The sequence below is a fragment of the Sus scrofa genome, chromosome 13 (genome assembly GCF_000003025.6).
Source record: "Sus scrofa isolate TJ Tabasco breed Duroc chromosome 13, Sscrofa11.1, whole genome shotgun sequence".
NCBI lineage: Eukaryota > Metazoa > Chordata > Mammalia > Artiodactyla > Suidae > Sus > Sus scrofa.
The window spans coordinates 107,568,951-107,590,375 of NC_010455.5; the positions used below are offsets into that span (position 1 = coordinate 107,568,951).

The following is a 21,425-nucleotide window of genomic DNA, read 5'->3' on the forward strand; positions in this document are numbered from 1 at the left end:
AGAAATAATTGTAGAGAATAGAGCAAAGGCCAAGTAATGATCAAAATAGAACTTTAGGAAATGAGGGAGGGGAGATCAAAGACTCACACAAGCCAAAGGAAATTGTTATGTCCTGGGCGCAAGTTTCCTTGTTAAATTTAGTGGACATCTGAGCAAAGGATGTGTGCATGATTCCAGAATTCAAACTTTCACATAGATACAGGGTTATATGAGAAAGTGAAACTGTCAGTAAATTAACTTATTCTTGGGGAAAAAAAGTTATGGGCACTTTTGTAAACATATATTCTCTTGATATAAATTTAATGAGTTCCGGGACTAAGAGGTTAGCACATGTACTATCTTTCAGCAGATGTTATACTCATTAGGAGGTTAATTTCATCAAGTTCAGTGTCCTGATTTCAAAAGGATAATTAAATTGAAGGTTAAAAATCTGGTGCCTTTTATTTTCTATATGCCAAGAAGGAAGAGAAAGGAATAACTTTATCAAATGCAAAACCACCAATCAGATAGTTTGAAAAATGAGTATGTCAAAGAGAAATTCTGTTTTCCAAGTAAGCTTCAACTCAAGCGAAAGTAATCTCAAAGATGTAGATTTTTACACATATCAGTTATATAAATTCATCAAATAATTATATATAAACTCTTTTTTTTCCACTTAACTGAGGGGCTGATTATTTTATAACTATGATTATAGCCACAGAACATTTTCCTCATTAATGTGTAAGTTTCACTTTTTTTTCAGGTATTTCCTTTTTCCCTATTGTCACAAAAATCCATGTCACCTTTTACTTCCCAGTCATGTGACTACAGAATTTCCCAGACCACTCATCTCTTTCTTATTAATTTAACCTCTGTTTTGATGCAACATGACAGCCATGTATACCAGACTTCACTGTTTCCAACCGTGTACATTTAGCTTGCTTTGTGTGTGTTTTTTCTTTCTTATTAAGCACCTAACTTTCTTTTTAAGCACCACACATTGTAGTGATAAAAACTATTGAAAAATTACACTCTAAGAGATTGGCCCAGATAGACATGAAATCATTTTATTTTTGGTGAATAAAAGAAGAGGAGAGACTCTTTATTAATCACTAGTTCTGTTTTTAGGTACAGTCTACTGAATTTTTGTGAGGGAGAAAAATAACTTCTTAGGAGGACTAAAGAATGTTATATACCAAAGAAGTGTCCATTAGCTATGAGAACTGACATTCATTGGAAGGAGAGAATGACAGAAGAGACTATGAAGTGCATCCATTACTTTTCATAGAAAGGAATAAAGAAATACATCAGCTACAACAGGGAAATAATCTTTGGTAGGTGTTTTGCTTTCCATCTCCATCATGGAGGATTTTATTTTAAAATAAAGAGAAGGGAGGGAAGCAGAAGCCATTCTTTGGGGCTGAGACTCAAGGTGAGGCAGTGAGTTTTCAAACAGTATATATATATAAATGGGGATTATAGGCGATCTGAATCTCAATAAAAGCCATTCTTTGGCTTCTACCTCTGAAATCTGCTATGTGTGCAATACTCAAAAATATTCCTCACCATCTGATTACTATATAAAAATACAGTATAAAAGGGAAGGAAGCATCTTTCAGTCTCTAATCATTTTTAGAGCTGTGCTTCCAAGTGAAGAGTTTCCAAGAGGAAGGACCTAAGGCAAATACCAAACCTTTGCACTCAGGCAAAGCTGGCTGGGAAAGGTTTTGCCATGTGTCCGCCAATGATCCTGACATCATCAATAAAGAATGGTGACCGGGGACTTGGGAGCCATATGAGTTTGGCTGGTTCACACAACGGGCCTGTGATTTTGTTATCACCTCCTTTGGGAATGAAGAACCAGAAGCTCAAAGACAGGATTACTCAAGACCATAACACTAGCAAGTAGAAGATATAGGGTTTGAATCACAGTTTATTCAGAATTTCCTTCAGCCTTCTATTTTAATTATAAAACAGGAAAAAAAGAAAGTTATCTTTAAAAGGTGACAAAATTTTGTGCGTAAATATTTCAAGTCATTTTGCTCCGTAAGCCTCAACTTCCTAATCTTAAATTAAGAGTTGAAACATATGGACATGAGGTCTCGAAATTCAAATGTTTATGATTTAAGACTTTGAAGTCCCAGGCATTTAATAAAGCAGAATATCATGTTTGGAAGTGCTTCAAAGTTAATCAACTACTTAAATGCCTGCTACATTTTCTCTGCTAGGTATTTATCCCATATCTGCTTGAGCTTCTACAGAGATGAGTAACTCATTACCTCCTGCAAAAAGCTTATTTCAGTCGTGGACAGCTGTTTCAGAAAGTATTTCCTTTTTGAGATAAGATGTCTTCCTCCTTTTCTGTAAGACTTCCTTTTCATGCTTGAAGACAGCTCTGTCTTCTTAGGTCTATTTTCTCCTGGCTAAACACTCCCAATCTTTCAATCATTGCATGGATAATGTGGTCTTCAGGTCCCTTTTTGTCCTCTTCAATCACTTTTAATCTTGAAGTCTGGTCATTTATCTGCCTCTTACACAAGTAATCATCATGGTATGCCATGCATTCATGAATATGACAGTAGAAAATTGAGAAACTAACAGAAAATGAAGATGCTTCTTCTGTGTTTGGTGTCATGTTGAATTCTTACTTGTATTAAACGCAGCTCCTTCCAGATAAGACAAACTATAATACTTAAACATTAATCAAAATAATGAATTTTTCTAGGCTGGAATGAAGTACCCCTTATTTGGTGAATTGTCTTTTATTGTGAGCATTCTCTAAATGTGGGTCGATTTCCAAGGAAGCCCATAGTTAAATTTCCTATATCTTATTAGTGGATTGCCTCATGAACGTACTGTCCCCCTCTCTATTTCTAAAGCATCTATCTGTATCAACTTGTATCCTCAGATACGTTCATACCTTGAATCAATAGCTTGAAATTGAATAAAAATAGTAGAAGAACAATAATGAGAATGTTGAGTTAACCACATATCTATGGGCATGACTTCAAACACTGATTGCTTCAAGTTACAGTATCATGTATGGTTTTGTTCTTCCTCAACAGGATGCCCAAAAGGCACTTACGGCCCTTATTGCCAAAAGAAGTGTAAGTGCCTGAACAGTGGCAGCTGTGACACCATGATTGGCACCTGTGACTGCCCTCCTGGCTTCATCGGGGCAGACTGCAGTCAACGTAAGTCACTTACCTACTATGAAGTCGATATGCTAAGGCAGAGTTTTTAAGAATGGAACTTAGAGAATAAAGGTTGTTGCATTTCATTTACCTAATGATTTTGTGCAGTAGCAGCAAACACCAACTAACCTAAATTTTAGGTTGCAGAATACTTACAATAGGAGTTTGATTGAGAGCTGAAGTCAGTGAAGGCAGCCAAGAGAGCCCTTTGGTTACAACCTCTCTTTCCCCGGCAATGCTAGATTCAAGTCAGCAGGAGAAAAATCTCTTTGGCAAGATCAGGACAGATTCCTGTGTATACAACTCAGTGTCCAAAGTTCCACAATTTCATTTATCCTCAGCAATTTTCCAGCTCAAAATTAAGTAATTCCCCTACTTACCAAAAAGTAAACAGTTCCCGAAAATCTGAAGACCTTAACTACCGATCATAAAAGAACTATTGACATAAAAATCAAGGGACCGGATGTAAATTAGAGATTCCTTATAAATGCACTGGCTTAGGTATTATGGGGATATCCTTAGCAAAGACATTTTACTTTCATCAGATCTGCCATATTCTAAATATTTGGACAGTTTGCAGATGGTAATGATCTTTAGAGAGGATGGAGGAATTGGATGGAGGAGAGTATGTATTGGGGAGATCGTTCTGGCAGTGTGTGTTCTTTAACCCCGATGCTATTGATGAGAATGTTCAGTTTGTGACCCTTTGTTGATCTGTGCGTTTATGATTTTGTGTACTATTCTGTATCTTGTACTTCACATTAAAAGAGGGAAAGAACCATCAAGTGATCTTAAAGATAGAAGGACTGTGATCGTGAACTTGAGATTTCTTTATTTGGAAGAACGATAATGAAGTTTGTGATCCAGCAGGGTATAAATAGTTATGTACTAAAGATATCCAGAATTCTTATCTTCCTCACACAGGTAGTTGCTCTTTCTTCTTGGTAGAAGGGTAATTTTAATTACCCTGCTTTAGTACCCTGTTTTTCTGTAAGAGATGAATAAGACAAAGCCTTGGCTCCAGTAGCAGAAAATTGAAACCTAATGGTTACTGCCTCTAAGGTCTCAGTGGCCAAGTTATCTTTGAGTGAAAGCCAACCCATAAATATCTCCCAAAGAAGGTTCTGATGGTTTTTTTTGTGTTTGTTCTTCAAAGAGAATCATTGGGGAAATTTTCTGATTTCCTTAGGCCAAAGCATCTTCAAAAGTTATAATTTCCCTGAATAGTGAAGGTAGTTTTGTCTTCAGAAAGCTATAATCCTGTACCTGAGCACTTTTCCTTCTTTGCTTTGATGGCTGAGGAGGTCAGAGCCATATTTGCAGTCTACCTCTCATAAGGTCAAAGAATTACGATACTCATTTATGTAAACACTGTTACTATATTTTCCCTTCCCTTAATTCGCACAGATATTTTATCTTTGTTTTATCTGTATTTTGGTAAGCATCTCAATGAACTTGTGGAATGAGGTTTCAGCCAAAAAAAAATGCAAGCAAATTAATAAATGTGTTAATTTATGAAAAATTGATTTTTCATTTGCTTCATTAATATAATTAATTTAATTGATATAATCTACAAATTTGTTGATTTTTAATAAATACATAATATATTTACAAATTAATAAATACATAAATAAATATTTGGAGATGTGAGCATAATGGAGCCTTTGTCAATGCACAGAAGAATAAGTTATAATTTCAGAATGGACTTAAAGAGGAAACATATTCAATGGGAATTCTCTTTGTGGCTCAGCAGGTTAAGAACCCAGTGCTGGCTCTCTGAACTTTCAGGTTCGATCTCTGGCCTTGCTCAGTGGGTTAAAGATCCAGCATTGCCACAAGCTTCGGCATAGGTCGCAGATGCAGTTCAGATCTCATGTTGCCATGGCTGTGGCATGGGCCACAGTTGCAGCTCTGATTCAACCCCTAGCCCAGGAACTTCCATATGCCACAAGCATGGCCATAAAAAGAAAAAAAAAAACATAAAAGAAGAAACATATTCAAGATTATTACACACACACACAGGCTAAGACAGCCGTGCAGCAAAGCAAGACTGAGTCTGTAAGTGTCATTTATATCATATACATACATAAGTGTCTGACACTAGATATTTGGCTGGAATTCCTAATGTAACTAAAATTGCACTAAGCAACAATTTGAACAGGTGCTTTTTTTTCTTCCGTTGTTTTTTTTTTTTAAGTAAACTTTTAAATTGAAAAACAAACTGAAGGCAAATCAGAGGAATCTATTTGATTAAAAGAAAAGGTCACATATTTACACATTTTTAAAAATTTTGACTGGCGAAAAGTTTTAATAAGAAAAATCTGGTTTCCTTTTGCTCTGCTTTGTTTTGCTTCTTCCTGCAGCTTGTCCTAAAGATCATTATGGGCAGGATTGTGTCCAACGGTGTTCCTGTGGCTCAGGACAATGTGACCCTGTGACTGGAGGGTGCCAGTGTCCCCCTGGCCAAATGGGAGCCAGGTGTCAGCAAGGTAACAATGATGGCAGGGTCACCATGTTTGTCAAGGCACTAAGCTAAACTCTGAAGGCAGATGCGTTGCCAGGGCATATAATTAAATGGGTATTTCTCACAACCTTTTCTTCTTAAATGTCACTTTAATAACATGAAAGTACATGCTCCTGTAGAAATATACAGGAAACAGTCTACTGGGATAAATGAAAATTATAAACAAAAACAAAGAATAATTTATGCATACTCTTGACTAGAAGCAAATTTTAAACTAACTTTGGCTAACTTTTGTAAAACAACCTCAAATTGTGTGTCAGAGGGGTCTAGTTTCAAGAACTGGAGTTTTAGGTCCTCCTCAACTTTCAGAAGCCCACTAAAAACTGTAAGGAAAATGAGAGACAAAAGAAAAAGAAATAAAAAACACATGATCTTTGTTTAAAACTGCAAGACTTCTCTTGTCCCAACTCCTATTATTTATTATCATAATAGTAATCATAATAACACAAGAACTATCAGGTTCCATGAAAAGACATGCAGAGAGGACCCTGAGTCCCTCCAGCTCTTGAGTGGACCAGCAGAGTGGCCGATTCTCCATGGCACACACGGAAGGGCAAAGTTAATAACCCCTTGTTGAAAAAAAAGAGTTGGATGCATGGGCAGGCTGCAGGAGATTTCCTAAACTCCACAAGGCATCACAGGGTGGTAGGAAAGTGGGATAAAACCAAGAAGTGCAGACATATTATCTTTCAACTCTTCACTAGGATATAGGGGGCTCTGTGGACTGTCAGCAGCAGCAGCCTTGCAGCTAAAGAGAGGCTAAGCCAACACACACATATACACATCTCATGACTTTGTGTCATATGGAGTATTACTCTGGACCAAAGAGGCATCCTAATAGGTAAAATCATTTTTTTCTAGTCCCAGATCCATACTACCTCCTAAAAATTGCAGGTACACAAAAATTGAATCTGATACACATACAAAACCCCCAAAAAACTGATGTATGAAAAGATCCTTCCCTCATCTTAGAAACAAAATATGAAACCATTTGAAGGATTTTTAATGCAAATTCTGTAAGAAGGAGAAAGGAGAAAAGGAATAGGAAAACAAAAAGCAGACAGACATGGAGCAGAAGCGTTTTGTTATGGAGCCCATAACAGAAATATTAACTGGAATTTCTTCCAAGTATGTGAAGGACATAATGAAAAAATATTCTCTATAAATTGTGAGTGCAGTGCAGATATACAAGGGTTCATGGAATAAATGAAAAGACAACAAAGGGAAATGAAAAAGTAAGCTGGCAGAGCTCAGAAAGAAGTAGAAATGAAAATTAAAATTCAACCTCGCATCATATTAAATGTAGACCACATTGAATGCAAGTAATGGGAGAATGGAATCCATTGATGCGACAGCCACATGCATGGAGAATATACTTGAAGAAAGTGACAACATGAAATGAAAAAAGAATCAGGCAAATGTATAAATGGAAAAGAAAATATTCAAATATAATCAAGATTTTTTTCTCTAAAATGAAAGATCTGATACTACACATTACATGAATTCATTTTATCCCTAGAAATACCAGTTAGGACTGATCATAAGGGAGGGAAAACCCTACTGGGGATATAAGAAAAAACATGAGCTCTCATATGAAGAGATGTGGAAATCATTCTGGCCCGATACCTCACAGCAGTGTTTATTGCTAGCATATGGCTATCAGAGCCTACAAAGTTCAAGAGAAAAATATATCTCAAGTATTTTTTTTAACAGTTACACTGTTATTCAAGTATAACATGATGGAAAATAAACAACAAATTTTAATAATCAAAAGTTGCCTGGAATAGAGTAGCCATAAAGTATTTTGAAGAACTTAGAAGATAAATTCATCAACCAAGTAATACATGGAAAAATCTCTGGTAAAAAGTCATTTATTGAGTGTTAAATTGAGTATTAAATCTATTTTAATTAAGGCTAAGTTTAAAACAAATGTGAGAATTATGGTTACATTGTGTAAGATATATAAATATTTTGCATGATTAAAAATGTTGAGATTTTAGCATCGGAAGCATAAGCTGAAAGGGAAGAGAAGGTGGAGGAGTATAAGTATTTTGATCTTATGTCTTCATTAAAGTTTGTGGAATGGGAGGGACAAATTGTGTCAAAACAGTGTTTAAATATGAGAGCTCAATAAGTATGCTTAAGTGTATAAACATAAATGTTTGAATTTAGAATGCTATAACTGAGAATTTAAGAAGAAAAATACAGCAAGAAAAATCAGGTGAAAAAAGGAATGAGAAAAATTCAGAGAGGAAGTTATGGCTCAGTGGGTTAAGGATCTGGCATTGTCTCAGCTATGGTGCAGGTCATAACTGTAGTGTAGTTTTGATCCCTGGACTGAGAACTTCCACATGCTGCAGGTGTAGCCCAAATAAATAAATAAATAAATAAGCAAAATTACATTAATTCCACCACCAGACATCCTAGAGAGTTAATATATACTAAATAAATTCATTATATTTTATTGAACAATATATGTATTATTCAATATATTATGTGCAGTGTCTAAAGAAGATTCTCTAGATTATATAATCTTATATTTTATAATCTTATATTTTTTATATAATCTTATATTTTTATATTTTATAAGATTATATAATCTAGATTATATAAGATTTTCACTTAGAATAGCTGGAATACACACACTTTTTCCTCTTCCTCCTTCTTTTTTTTTTTTTTTTTTTTTTTTTTTTTTTGTCTTTTGTCTTTTTGTTGTTGTTGTTGTTGTTGTTGCTATTTCTTGGGCCGCTCCCGAGGCATATGGAGGTTCCCAGGCTAGGGGTGGAATCGGAGCTGTAGCCACCGGCCTACGCCAGAGCCACAGCAACGCGGGATCCGAGCCGCGTCTGCAACCTACACCACAGCTCACGGCAACGCCGGATCGTTAACCCACTGAGCAAGGGCAGGGATCGAACCCGCAACCTCATGGTTCCTAGTCGGATTCGTTAACCACTGCGCCGCGACGGGAACTCCCCTCCTTCTAAACACAGTAAAAATTCTAGACACTAGAGAGAAAACATAAGCCTCTCTGACATGTGGAGAGGATGGCAGACCTGCTACAACTGTGGTCACCACGACAGTGAGTATCCTGTGTTTTATTTTTCCTTTCGCATACCCTGAACTGGGGTCTGGAGAGCCAGAAACCCAGAATGGCCAATGGGTGAAGACCATAAAAGATCTAAGATAAGCTTGCTTTCTCTAACTGAAAGATCAGGAAAAGGACAGCCAAGAGAGACAGAGACTCTTAGGCAATAAGGGTCTATTTCCATCCAACAGAATAAATGGTTTCCTTAATCCTGACCCCTTTAGCAAAGGCCAAGTGAGGAGTCCACCCTTCAATCTCCTCTGGATTATATGAGCCCCCTTCACCCTGCACCAGGATGGGGTGAGAGAAAGCCTATGTGGCTGGGACTTTCATTCCTGCCAGACAGGACAGGAATGGACCCCCCACCCTGGCAGTGAGAGTGGAAAACACGATGTAAGCATGAACTTCCACCCCTACCAGATGTAAGGAGACCACATCCCTCTGTACTAGGGTGGTGTCGGAGGGGTCTAGTGGGCAGTCAGGACTGCCTTTCACAACCACCAAGCAGAAATAAGACCACCCCACGCAGTGTTGGTTGAGGGTGAGTGGGGAGCCATGGAAGGCGCTCCTAGCCGTCTGTCAGGAGGTATCAGCAGAGGCCTCGTGGGGAGCTGGGATTCTTGCCCAACCCAGTGAGCATGAACCCCTTGTGCTCCCTTAGAGTCTGTGTGGGCACTTTGACCTCAACATCTAACTGATGAACCTCTTTCCTTGCCAATGCAGGATCGTTGAAAACTTACTAAAGCAGAGGATTTGTTATTAATTTATTTGCTTTTTTAGGGCCTCACCATGGCATATGGAAGTTCCCAGGCCAGGGGTGGAATCACAGCTGCAGCTGTTGGCCTTCACCACAACCACAGCAACACAAGACCCAAACTATGTCTGCAACCTACACCACAGCTCACGGCAATGCCAATCCTTAACCCACTGAGTGAGACCAGAAATTGAAACGGCATTCTCATGGATGCTGGTCTCATTTGTTTCCCCTAAGCCACAACGTAAACTCCTAAAACAGATTATTTAAATGATATCCAGAGTTTCATGCTATAGTATTCAAAATGTCATGTTTCAATAAAAAATTATTCATTATACTGACAACCAGGAAAATTTCAACTTACATAAGAAAAAAAATACATCAGCAGACACCACCACTCAGATGTCACCCATGTTAAAATTATTTGGTAAGAATTTTAAAGAAGCCATCATGATAATGATTCAGTGAGCGACTATGGATGTGCCTAAGACAATTTTTTTTAATAGAAAATTCAGCAATAACTAAGGGACATAAGAACCAAATGGAAATTTTAGAGCTGAAAAAAAAAAAAAAAAAGAAATTAAAAAAAAAAAAAAAACACACCTCAGAGTTCCTGTCATGGAGCAGTGGTTAACGAATCTGACTAGGAACCATGAGGTTGTGGGTCCAGTCCCTGACCTTGCTCAGTGGATTAAGGATCCCGCATTGCTGTGAGCTGTGGTGTAGGTTGCAGATGCGGCTCGGATCCCGCGTTGCTGTGGCTCTGGCGTAGGCCGGTGGCTACAGCTCCAATTCGACCCCTAGCCTGGGAACCTCCATATGCTGAGGGAGCGGCCCAAGAAATAGCAATAAGACTAAAAACAAACAAACAAACAAACAAAACACCTCAATGTTTGGGCTTACTAGGAGAATGGAGAGAACAGAAGAACATATCAGGGACTCAAAGATGAATCAATAGAAATTACCCAATCTAAACAACAGTGAGGAAAATGAAAACAATCCTCTCCCACAAAATAACAATAACAGAGCCTTGGGGATCTTCAGAACTAAAAAAAGCTTGAATATTTATGTCATCAGAGTCCCAGAGGAGAGGAGAAAGAGGGCAGGACTAAAAAAGGAGTCAAAGGAATAATGACTAAAATGTCCTAAATATGAACAAAAAAATGCAAATCTACAGATTGAAAACTCTGTGTGAATGACAAGCAAGATAAACTGGAATAAATCTGCAAAAGACATATCAACATCAAACTTCTGAAAATAGAAAAAGAAAAAAAATCTTGAAAACAGTAAGAGAGAAACAACGCCCACCTTAGCTTGGAAAGAAAAAGTCTCCAGAAGTTCCTTGGTAGCTTAGTGGTTAAGGATTCAGCCTCATCACTGCTGTGGCTCTGGTTTGATCCCTGGCCTGGAAACTTCCACATGCCATGGGTGCAGCAAAAAAAAAAAAAAAAAAAAAAAAAAAAAAAAAAAGAAAAAGAAAAAGAAAAAAAAATTAGGGGGGCTTCCCATTGTGGCTCAGCAGGTTAAGAACCCATTGTAGGGAAAAGGAGAGGGAGAGGGTGTGGAATGGAATGGGAGTTTGGGGTTTGTCAATGCAAACTGTTACATTTAAAATAGATAAGTAATGATGTCCTGTTGTATAGCACAGAGAACTATAGTCAATCTCGTGATAGAACATGATAGAAAATAATATGAGAAAAAGAATATATATATATATATATATATAAACTGTGTCACTTTTCTGTACAGTAGAAATTGACAGAACACTGTAAATCAACTATAATAATAATAATAAAAAAAGAACTGGACGTAGATTCCATGAGGATGCTGGTTCCATCCCTGGCCTCACTCAGTGGGTTAAGGATCTGGCATTGCACAAGCTGCAGTGTAGGTTGTTAATGCAGCTCAGATCTGGCATTGCTGTGGTTGTGGCATAGGCCAGCAGTTGTAGCTCTGATTCGACCCTAGCCTGGGAACTTCCATATACCACAGGTGCAGCCCTAAAAAGACAAAAAAAGATTTCAGAATAAAATGAATGTAAATAAGTGGGTACAGACATACCAAACACATGTGAGTGAAAATAAAGCAGTGGTCATGACGTTAATATAAAAAAGTTAATTTTTATAATTAATAAGTGAATTATAAGTTAACAGAGAATAAAATCCATGGTAACAGAGAAAAAAGAGTGCTAGGTGTGTTGAAATTTCAGGTTGAGTGGTCAGGGGTAAGTCTTTTTGAAAGAAATGAAACCTATGATACATAAAAAAGCTGGTAGCAATGATGTGTTTTATTTTTTAATTTATTTATTTTAAAATTTTATTGGAGTATAGTTGACTTACAATGTTGTGTCATTTTTAGGTGTACAGCAAGGTGATATTTTTTAGAAGGGATTCTGGAAACCTAGAGCACAGGGATGGAATATTTTTTCCATCATCTACTTTTATATGCTGTTCGAAATATTTATCATGTGATTACCATAACTTTTAGAAAATAATGAAGTTATTTACACAATTCTGTGTGAATACTGTTCTAAGACTTAAGCCTGTGGGAAGAAACATTTCTAAACACTCCTCACTTTTCCAATTGTGTTTTTTGCCCAAAGTCTTATCTTGGCATCCCATATTTTCACAGACTCACTAGTTTCATCAATCAATTTAAACATTTAGGTTGGAAGATGAATGGGCAGCCTGGCTATGAGATTATTTTGGAGGGGTGAAAGGGACACAGATGAAAGTTTATTTTAATGGTGTAAGACCTGATATCATTGACTCTGCTTAATTGTCTTTAAGGCAAAAACACATATGATAATGATTGCACCATTAATTATACAACTGTACCTGTTTTTTGGTCTTGTTTTTATTTTTTAATTTAAAAAAAAATTTTTTTTTGGCCGTGCCTGCAGCATGTGGCCAAGGATTGAACCATTGAATCTGCACCACAGCAGGGACCTGAGCTGCTGGAGTAACACCACCAGATCCTTAACCTAAAGAGACCACAAGAGAACTCCTGTACCTGTTTTTTTAAATAACAAAATTTAACTACAAGAGAACTCCTGTACCTGTTTTTTTAAATAACAAAATTTAAATGCTTCTTTCATTTGATACTAAAGTTAAATGCAGTTTATTCAGTTAAACTGTTAAGTTATTCAGTTAAATAAAGGCAAGAAAGAAATTGTTAATGCAAATGAAATTCAAGTATGTGCTTTGTTGTATATTAACCAAATGCTTTTGGGCAAGTTATAAAAAATGTCTCTAATGTCTTTCTTGTGAGCTAAAATAGAAAGAGAAGTCAGAAGTTCTAGATTTGAATCTTGGTTCTTATCTTTACTGGCTGCTTAAGCCTGAGCAAGACTTAAATTTCTGTTTCAGTTTTCTCAAGTGTAAAGTAAGAATTCTCTTACCCACATCAGAGAAATATATGTAAGCATTAAATGAGATAATTCATGTGGAAAATATCATTATGTAAAAATACTATAAACTAGAGGGTATAAATGGCAGGCCTTTGGCCAAATCTAGCCACAAATGTGTTTGAATTGGCTGACATAGTTTTGGCTTCCTCAGTGCTATAAAACAATTTTAATTAGTTGCCAACTTTCAAATATTGGATGATTTCACATAAAATATGGATTTTGAGTTTTTCTGAAAAAATCATATGAGCTAGCTACAATGGCAAAACTATATTCTTCATGGCAAAACCATATTCTTCATGGCAAAACCAAGGAAATGTGAGTAGTGGTTATTTCCCATTAGTGGCACTTCCCATCAGTTATATCCCCCTGACGATGAAGAGTCAATTTCCCTTATGTCTGGTCATCTTCACTTACTTGTTTCTTAACTCCTCTTGCCAGTGCATTTTTGATTGTGTTACCCACCACTTTGTGCTGAAATGTTTTTCAGATTTCAGCATGGGGACAGTAAGGAGCAAATGACTGACCCACCTTCTTTATTGATTATGAGATTAATTACATAGTCCCCCATGGCTAGTCTGAGACTGACCTCTGTTTGCTCATAGGGCATGTCCAGTTCCCAAAGTCTGCCAGGTATATAGCAATGAGCTCAATAAATATTTATGGAGTGAATGAAAATATAAATGAATGGGAGTTCCCATTGTAGCTCAGCAGGTTGAGGACCCAACATTGTCTCTGTGAGGATGTGGGGTTCGATCCCTGGCCTCACTCAGTGGGTTTGGGATCCGGCATTGCTATAAGCTGTGGCATAGGTCACAGATATGGCTCGGATCCTGTGTTGCCATGGCCACAGCATAGACCATAGCTGCAGCTCAGTTTCAACCCCTGGCCTGGGAATTTCCATATGCTTCAGGTGTGGCTATAAAAAAGAAAAAAAAAAAAAAAACACTAACAGAGATAAAGAAAATATGAATGGGTGACAGTAATGTACTTACCATCCTAAGGATACATCTGAATAGTTGTTTTTTTTTTAAATTTGAACATCTAAAAAAATGTTTTTCCTGTATAGGTTTGATTACTCCATCTGAAAGCAGAGAAAAATATTTGCTTATGTGACATTTTTATTCTGTTTGATATTTTTTATTTTTACTGCAGGATGTCCCCAGACAAGGTATGGGCCAAATTGTGAGCTAAAATGTACCTGTAAAAATGGTGGTCTTTGCGATCCTGTGGATGGGAGCTGTACCTGTACCCTTGGATGGACAGGAAATGATTGTGAAAAAGGTAAGTTGATTACTACCTTCTTTCATTTAATAAATATCTGCAGCATACTGCCATTGGTTGATAAAATATAGTAGAAGTCTGTGAAGGGGCTATTTTCCAAGACATTTATGAAAGTTGTTTATAATTATGACTGCATTTCCAATAAAAATAGTGTTATGTTAATATTGATTGATTTTGTTACCTTGTTACCGGAATACCACATGAAAACTCTTAAAATGCTTAAGTAATTGAAGTAGTATTAATGTGAAAGAGCTCCTTTGAGACCTAAATCCCACTCCCTGCCAGCCAGTTCTTGAGGCAGGCAGGGTGGAGTATGCGGGCCCTGGACAGAGCCAGTTCACATTGAGCGGGCCCAGCTGCAATGGGGTAAAGATGAGGACTCTGGGGCAGAGGTCTCCAAACTCTACCTCATTAGGAAAATATTAATCATGTACCACCATAAATACATTTTTATTTAGAAGGGACATTCCTGTGTTTCTCCACTAATATGTGCATTATAGAGGTTTAACTTGATAAGGCATGGATAAAAGATAAATGTTGGTAGTTGTTCTAATGCTTTCTTTTCAAACTGCAGTTGATTATTTTGTACAACACTGGGGAGCATGCACCCTCATTAGAGCACACTGTTGTAGGAAATATTGTTATGTATTGACGGAATAGAAAGAAAGGTCAACGAGGCAGAGCGTGGGTGACAATTCTGTGCTTGGGGCCTGAACTTGGGGTACCTTGAGTGAAATATCATCCACAGTGAACTCTTACCGAGATAATTTCAACTATGAGGGCTGTAGCTCTTTAGATCTGCAACCCTGACATACTATCATGATGGATGTGATTACCCACAATCTTTTGCCACTAACTTGACTCTCACAAAACTTGGCAGCATGGCACAGAGGAAAGCACCTTGCAGTGGGAGTGGACAGGCCCAGTATGCCAATCCCCACTCAGTTGATACCATGCTCTGTACCTCAGGGAAATTCATGACTTGTCCCTGAGTTTCCGATCTGAGAGTGAGAATGATGACATTGAAATGATAGCACTTCTAAATCTAACATCCAAGACCATTTTTCATGGAATTTATAAAAACATGGATATCCTCTCTATTTCATGAGAGATAGCGCTTATCAATTTTGTGATATGTGGGACTGCTAAGTGAGAGTAATAATCCATTTAGAATAGGTGCATTCACATTGCTTTTGTTTTTAATTCTAAGTTGGATAATTCTCTAGCATTTGGGGGTGTAGGATATTTTAACTTTTGATTCTATCATTTAAACTTTTTATTATGGAACATTCCAAACAAATACAAGAGTTACTGAGTCATGGGATGAATACAATGGTAATTTTGCAACATATTGACAAATTCTCTTCCATGTGGGGCTGCACCATATTGCATCTTCAGAAGCAATATATAGAATACCTGTTTCCTCACGGGGTTATCAAAATTTTGACGAGAAGTGTTATATTAGTGGAGTTTTGATTTTAATTTTTATTACTACAGGATCTTTTGCATTTCTTTTTCTATATATTGTCTATTTACACTGTAAATAGTTGTAATTTTGGTGTGCCCACAGGAGGAGCTGAGTTCAGGGTCTTTCTACTCCACCATCCCTACATGGCTTTTTTCTTCAACAGGATAATTGGATTTCTTATATGAGGGCTGACTTCTTAAAGCAGAAGTTGTCAGGTTTTCCTGAGGGTTGGAAATGATATAACACCACCTTGCCCACATTCTCTTGGATACAGTCAGTTATGGATCTAGTCCACATTCCATAGTGGAATTGATGACGCAAGGGTGTGAATCCTAGGGGATATGGTTCATGAAGAGTATCTTTGGATTATAGATTCTGCATGATTCAAAAGGTTTTATTTCCCTTTTTTGTAACAAAATATATCTTTCTTCTATTTGTTTTTAAATTTCTATCATAATTAGGGATGGGTTTCCCATTCTCAGGTTTTAGAGGAATTCAACATGTTTTATTTTAATATTCGTATGATACCATTTTTGACCTTCAGTTCTCCGATCAATTTTAAATATTTTTCCTGTTGTACAGTGTGAGGAATAGATCCATTTTTCCCATATGTGGCTTTTCAATTATCATAATCCAGCTTTTACAGGTCTGTCTTCCCCACTGATGGGAGATGCAGGGTTCATCGAATACTAAGCATTTAAAAGCAATTAAATATGGTTCTGGATGCTCTGTTCTATTCATCTGTCTATTTATGTGAAAATACAATACTATTTGTGTTATGAGATCTTCACTGTATATGTTTGATACTAACAGGGCTAGCCACACTTCATTGCACCTCTTTTTCAGGAGTTTCTTGGTACTGTTTTTGTTTATTTGTCCTTCCAAATGAAATTTATAATCAAATTGTCTAGATGTAAAAAAAAATCAAAATTTTCACTGTTTTGTTGTCCTCTAGGTTTATTCTTTTAAGGAAAATTAATGTATTTATGACATGTTAACATATGAATTCATTCAAGAGTAAACATGGTCTACTTTTCCATTTGTTCAAGTTTTTGTTCCCCAATAAGTAAAATGCTAATTTCAATATTCATATTATGATAGCTATTCATTTTTAAATATATTCAAATGTTTTTACTGAACTTTTAAATGGCTTTATTCTTCAAATGTCTCTCAAATTTGTTCATGAAGTTAATAATACGATGTTTTTCCTTAGGCCAATATATGTGATAGAACTTACCAGTAAGTTTTATAATATTGCCAGACCTTACATTCTTGAGATAAATACAACTTAGTTATTATACATTACTTTATAATATGCTGTTGGTTTTTGTGTGATTATTTTTTATGAATTTGGCATCAATATTTATAAGTAAAATTGAGCTATAGTTTTTTATACTTTTTTTAGGTTTTGAAATTGGGGTTCTACTCAATGAAATGTATTTAAAATGTTTCTTCCTTTTCAATGCTCTGGAATAGTAAAGTAGTAAGTTGATGATCTGAACAGGAAAGGTTTATAGAATTTCCCCATGAAGCCTAAGACTGGTGGGATTTTTTTTTTTTTTTTGATTGGAATTATTTTACTATTTCCTCTATAGTTTTTCTACTATAATTAGACTGTCTAAGTTTTCTGTCTCAGATTAGGACAAATTCGGTAAGTTGTCTTCCATAACTTTTCCATTTCATTTATATTTGTATACTTATTTGCATTATTTTTTTACTTATTCTACATTTATTTATGGTCATTCTACATTTTTAAAAAACTATATGCTTTCTCTCATTTATCATGATTATGTTAACTGATGATTTGTCTGCCTTTATTTTTTCATTAATTCTGTTTATTTCTGTCATCAAACTTATTACAAATTCAGTTGTCTTAAGTAGAATTATTACTGGGTGGTTTCTTTTTCAGAATGTTTTCCTGGTTATTATGGTCCAGGCTGCCATTTTAATTGCACGTGTCAGAACAATGGAGTTTGCAATAGGTTTTCTGGAAGCTGTGAGTGCCTCCCAGGCTACTATGGAAGAGACTGTGAACATGGTAAACCAAGAAAATGAGAGTGGGCATATCATGGTGTTTATAAGTTTTAAGCTTTAAAAACGGTTTTTAAATCATAAAAGCCATATATTCACACTATGTCAAATTAGATAATCTTAATATTTTAATGTATATTTTTACAATGTATTTCATAGCTCTAATTTAAATTCTGAATGTTGGCAACTATCACGATGAAGTAATGGGACTTCTTCTTTTTGGAATAGTTGTTCAAAAAAAATTCTATGGTTCTATGATTATCTAGAGTAGACACAGATAGACACACAAGTAGACACAGGCAGACACATGAGTAGACACAGGCAGATGCACTCAAAGGAGTCAGGTGCTGGTCTTTTTGAATAAAATCATTCTCTCCTCTGGCTGCCTTTAGACAAAATATAGACATAGGAACTGCTTAACCTCGGGTTAACTCTAAAAGATCTGCCCTTAAGTTTTACTTGGAATATATTTATATCACTTCTTCATTTGGACTCAATATTTTCAACTAGAATTAGGAAAAGGGAGAATTTTTCAATAATTTGTCCTTGACATCAGAGAGCCCTGATGTACAACACAATTGATAGATTAAGATGTGATAGCTTCTAGAACTAGTCTCTAGAATTAGCTGTGTATGACCTCGTTCTGTTGTATAAAATATGTATAAACAAAACTTCTATAAGTTTCAGTTTATTGTCTAGAGAAGGGGGGTAATAATAACACCTACTTTAAAAGCTTATCATGAGGATTAAATAAGAAGCTACATGTAAGCATTTATTACTGAGGTGTGTCGCAAAAGCATGATGAACATTAAATATTTAGAAGTAAAGAATTTTTAAAGCCTCTGTAATGATAGTAACAATATTTAAATTAGTCCCACTTTCTTCAATCTGTTTTTAGGTTTTAGAATACATATTTCATAGGAACAAATCCCACTAATCCCTTCGAGGTTTAGAACTCTTGCCAACTACTCTGAAGTTTCTTGGAACAGGAAGCATGGAAGCAAACATCTTATAATTTTTGTTTGTTTTATTTTCAAATTTGGAATAAGATATGAAAGAGGGAAAAATATCTATTCAAGGCCCATAGATTTCATCCTACATGTAGTAGGGTATCAAGGAACATTTTGAGCGGACAAGGGACATCACTCTGGCAAAAGGCATCTGTAAAGTGGATACATTATTGATTAATAGGAAAAAGGAGTCATTGGTAGTGTCCATGTAGAAAGCTATAGTCTAGGATTTCAAACATGTATACTGGGATTAAAATAGAAATGAATGAACAGAAAAATATTTTGGAAGAACAATTAAATGCATTTGGCAATTGATTTGGACATAGAGATATGGAAGATGTAGGAATCAAAGATAATTTTAAAGTTCTAAGCCAGGGAACCTGAAAGAATTATAGTATTATTTAGACAAATGGAAACATTGAGCAAGCCAACCTTTATGAGCTCAGTTTCACATGTAATTAAAATAAGAGAGATAAAGGAGATTTTTTTAATGTATTGTCAACAATGATTGTATAAGAACAAGCTGAAGAGAACTTTTGCTGGCTCTTCCTTTATTATTCATTTTTTAAGAGTTAAAATGATATTTGAAAATGAAGAGTATATATTATATAAAATAATTCATTCTTTATCTCATTTTGGTTTTACTTCCTTTTTCTCTGAATGTGAGTTTTTCCTAATTTTGAATTTGTCCTGAGCAACTCCATTCACACACATGAAGTCTTGGCAAATTCAACTCTAGGGGCCTGGGAATGGGGCCAGGGACCACAGAGAGAGAAAGAGCAAGGAGAAAATAAGAGTGAGAGGGAGAGCAAGAGAGAGAAAGAGAGTGAATAATTGAAGGGTGAGGAAATTGCATCCTCTTTCTAGTCCCACTGGTGAGCACACTCCCAAAGAAAACTCAAGGTAGGAAGTGAGAATTCTTTGAGTCAAATTGAGCTTTCGCATCCCTTCCTCAGGTGAGCATCTTCCTGGGCAGAGGCCAAGTTTAGCATTCAGTGCATTTGCTTGGACTACCTGTTCTCTAAATCTAAACCAATTACTTCTGAGGGTCAGCCACAAAACTATTGATCTTCTCCATCTGTGGAGGAGAAACAGGTTATTTTGGACTTAACTAAAAAACAATTCTATATTATATCCTATGGATTCTCTAGGGAAATTTTTTGAAGCTTGAATTTCACTGACTTTAAAACAGAACCTACTCTACATGCACCACATTCTCTGTCTTCTAGTCCCTTCCTCCTTCTTTTCCTCACCCTCTTCTCTTAGGCCCACTTCTGCCATCCATTCCAAGGACTTCAAATATCAAGAGCTGTGTGAATCACCTTCTGCAGATACTCTCTTATTTATTTAAAGAGTTTAAAATTCTCACTAAATTTAGCCTAGGTCTAAAGTTTGAAAACATTGCTAGTTTAGGAGTCTAGGTTATTAGAGGGTAAAAGTCCTTGTCAAACTATAGCACATTACAGCAAATAAATTTTATCTACTTGAAGGTATTTTAAATTTTCTGATGGACTTTTCTAGACTAGGTGGAGAGAATGGTGTGATATAGGCACATATCTTCATGACTAAAGTATTGTCAGTATGCTTCTCCATGCAGTTTTTCTTTACTTTCCAACTCTGCCCTGCTCTACTTCTTTGGTCCTAGAAAACAAATAACCTACAGCATATCTTTTAATTTTCCCCTTCTTTATTCTTTAAGCCAGAATAGCATTTTGACATTGCTCTTTTCCAGCATGCCTTCCTGGATTTTATGGTTTGAATTGTGCTCATATCTGTGATTGCAAAAATGGAGCGAATTGTGATGCAGAGAGTGGACAGTGCATTTGCCCAGCAGGTGTCCATGGCAGCCAATGTGAAAAAGGTATAGCTAGGGCATTTTTCAGCATGTGAACGTGAGAATTCTGTGTGACCATGAGATCTTTCCATCTGAGGGCAAACATGTAAACCCAAATCTAAAACATGGAATAATCACCTGAGCTTCTGACTTTGGACCTTAAAGTAACATAAATTCACTCTATAGCCAACATAATGAGTCCTGATTTTATTACTGATTGGTCACAATTTATATTCTGCTCTAGATAAACTATTTAATGTCTAAAAACACCGCTAAAGCAGTTAATCTTCAACAGACCAAGATTCTACTCTAAATGAGAAATATTTCATTAAATGCTTTAAAAAGAATGCCATCTTTTGGGTTTAGTGCTATTGAAACCAATTCAAAGGCTCTATGAAAAATACTTGAGGATGTGAATTAGGTATTTGTCACTGTAAATAATAGCAGCCATATATGTGGATTAAGATATAGAAGTGAGAATTTAGACCACTCAGTTTGAAATGAGATATTCTGTAGCTCTGGTCCATTCAAAGTGACTCTAAACCACGCAGTACTCAGTAAACAACTCCAAGTCCCATTTTAGTCTTTATTAGGTTTGTTCTTGTGCATATGGTTACAACCACCACAGTAATGATAATGATAATATAACGATAGTAGTATTTTGACTTCATGTGATTGAAAATTCTTACCTTTAAAAAGGAACTCTATATTAGCCCCAAACCATGTTCTCATATGTCACTAGAACTTTACATATAGTATGTATTGTTCATCTTTTATTCACTTATTCATTTAATATAATTACTACTTAGCGATTTTTTTTTTTTTTTTGGGCTATGCCCGAGGCATGTGGAAGTTC

General features: G+C 36.1%; 1 protein-coding gene across 1 annotated transcript in view; it reads left to right on the forward strand.

Annotated features, from left to right (window-relative positions):
* The window catches only part of LOC100153543 (multiple epidermal growth factor-like domains protein 6), a 580,873-nt gene that overhangs the window by 552,425 nt on the left and 7,023 nt on the right, over nucleotides 1–21,425 (forward strand). The window contains exons 20-24 of the mRNA XM_021069816.1: nucleotides 3,045–3,173; nucleotides 5,537–5,662; nucleotides 14,098–14,226; nucleotides 17,604–17,732; nucleotides 20,468–20,596. Coding sequence (XP_020925475.1) covers nucleotides 3,045–3,173; nucleotides 5,537–5,662; nucleotides 14,098–14,226; nucleotides 17,604–17,732; nucleotides 20,468–20,596 — 642 coding nt within the window. The remainder of the gene's footprint in view (nucleotides 1–3,044; nucleotides 3,174–5,536; nucleotides 5,663–14,097; nucleotides 14,227–17,603; nucleotides 17,733–20,467; nucleotides 20,597–21,425) is intronic.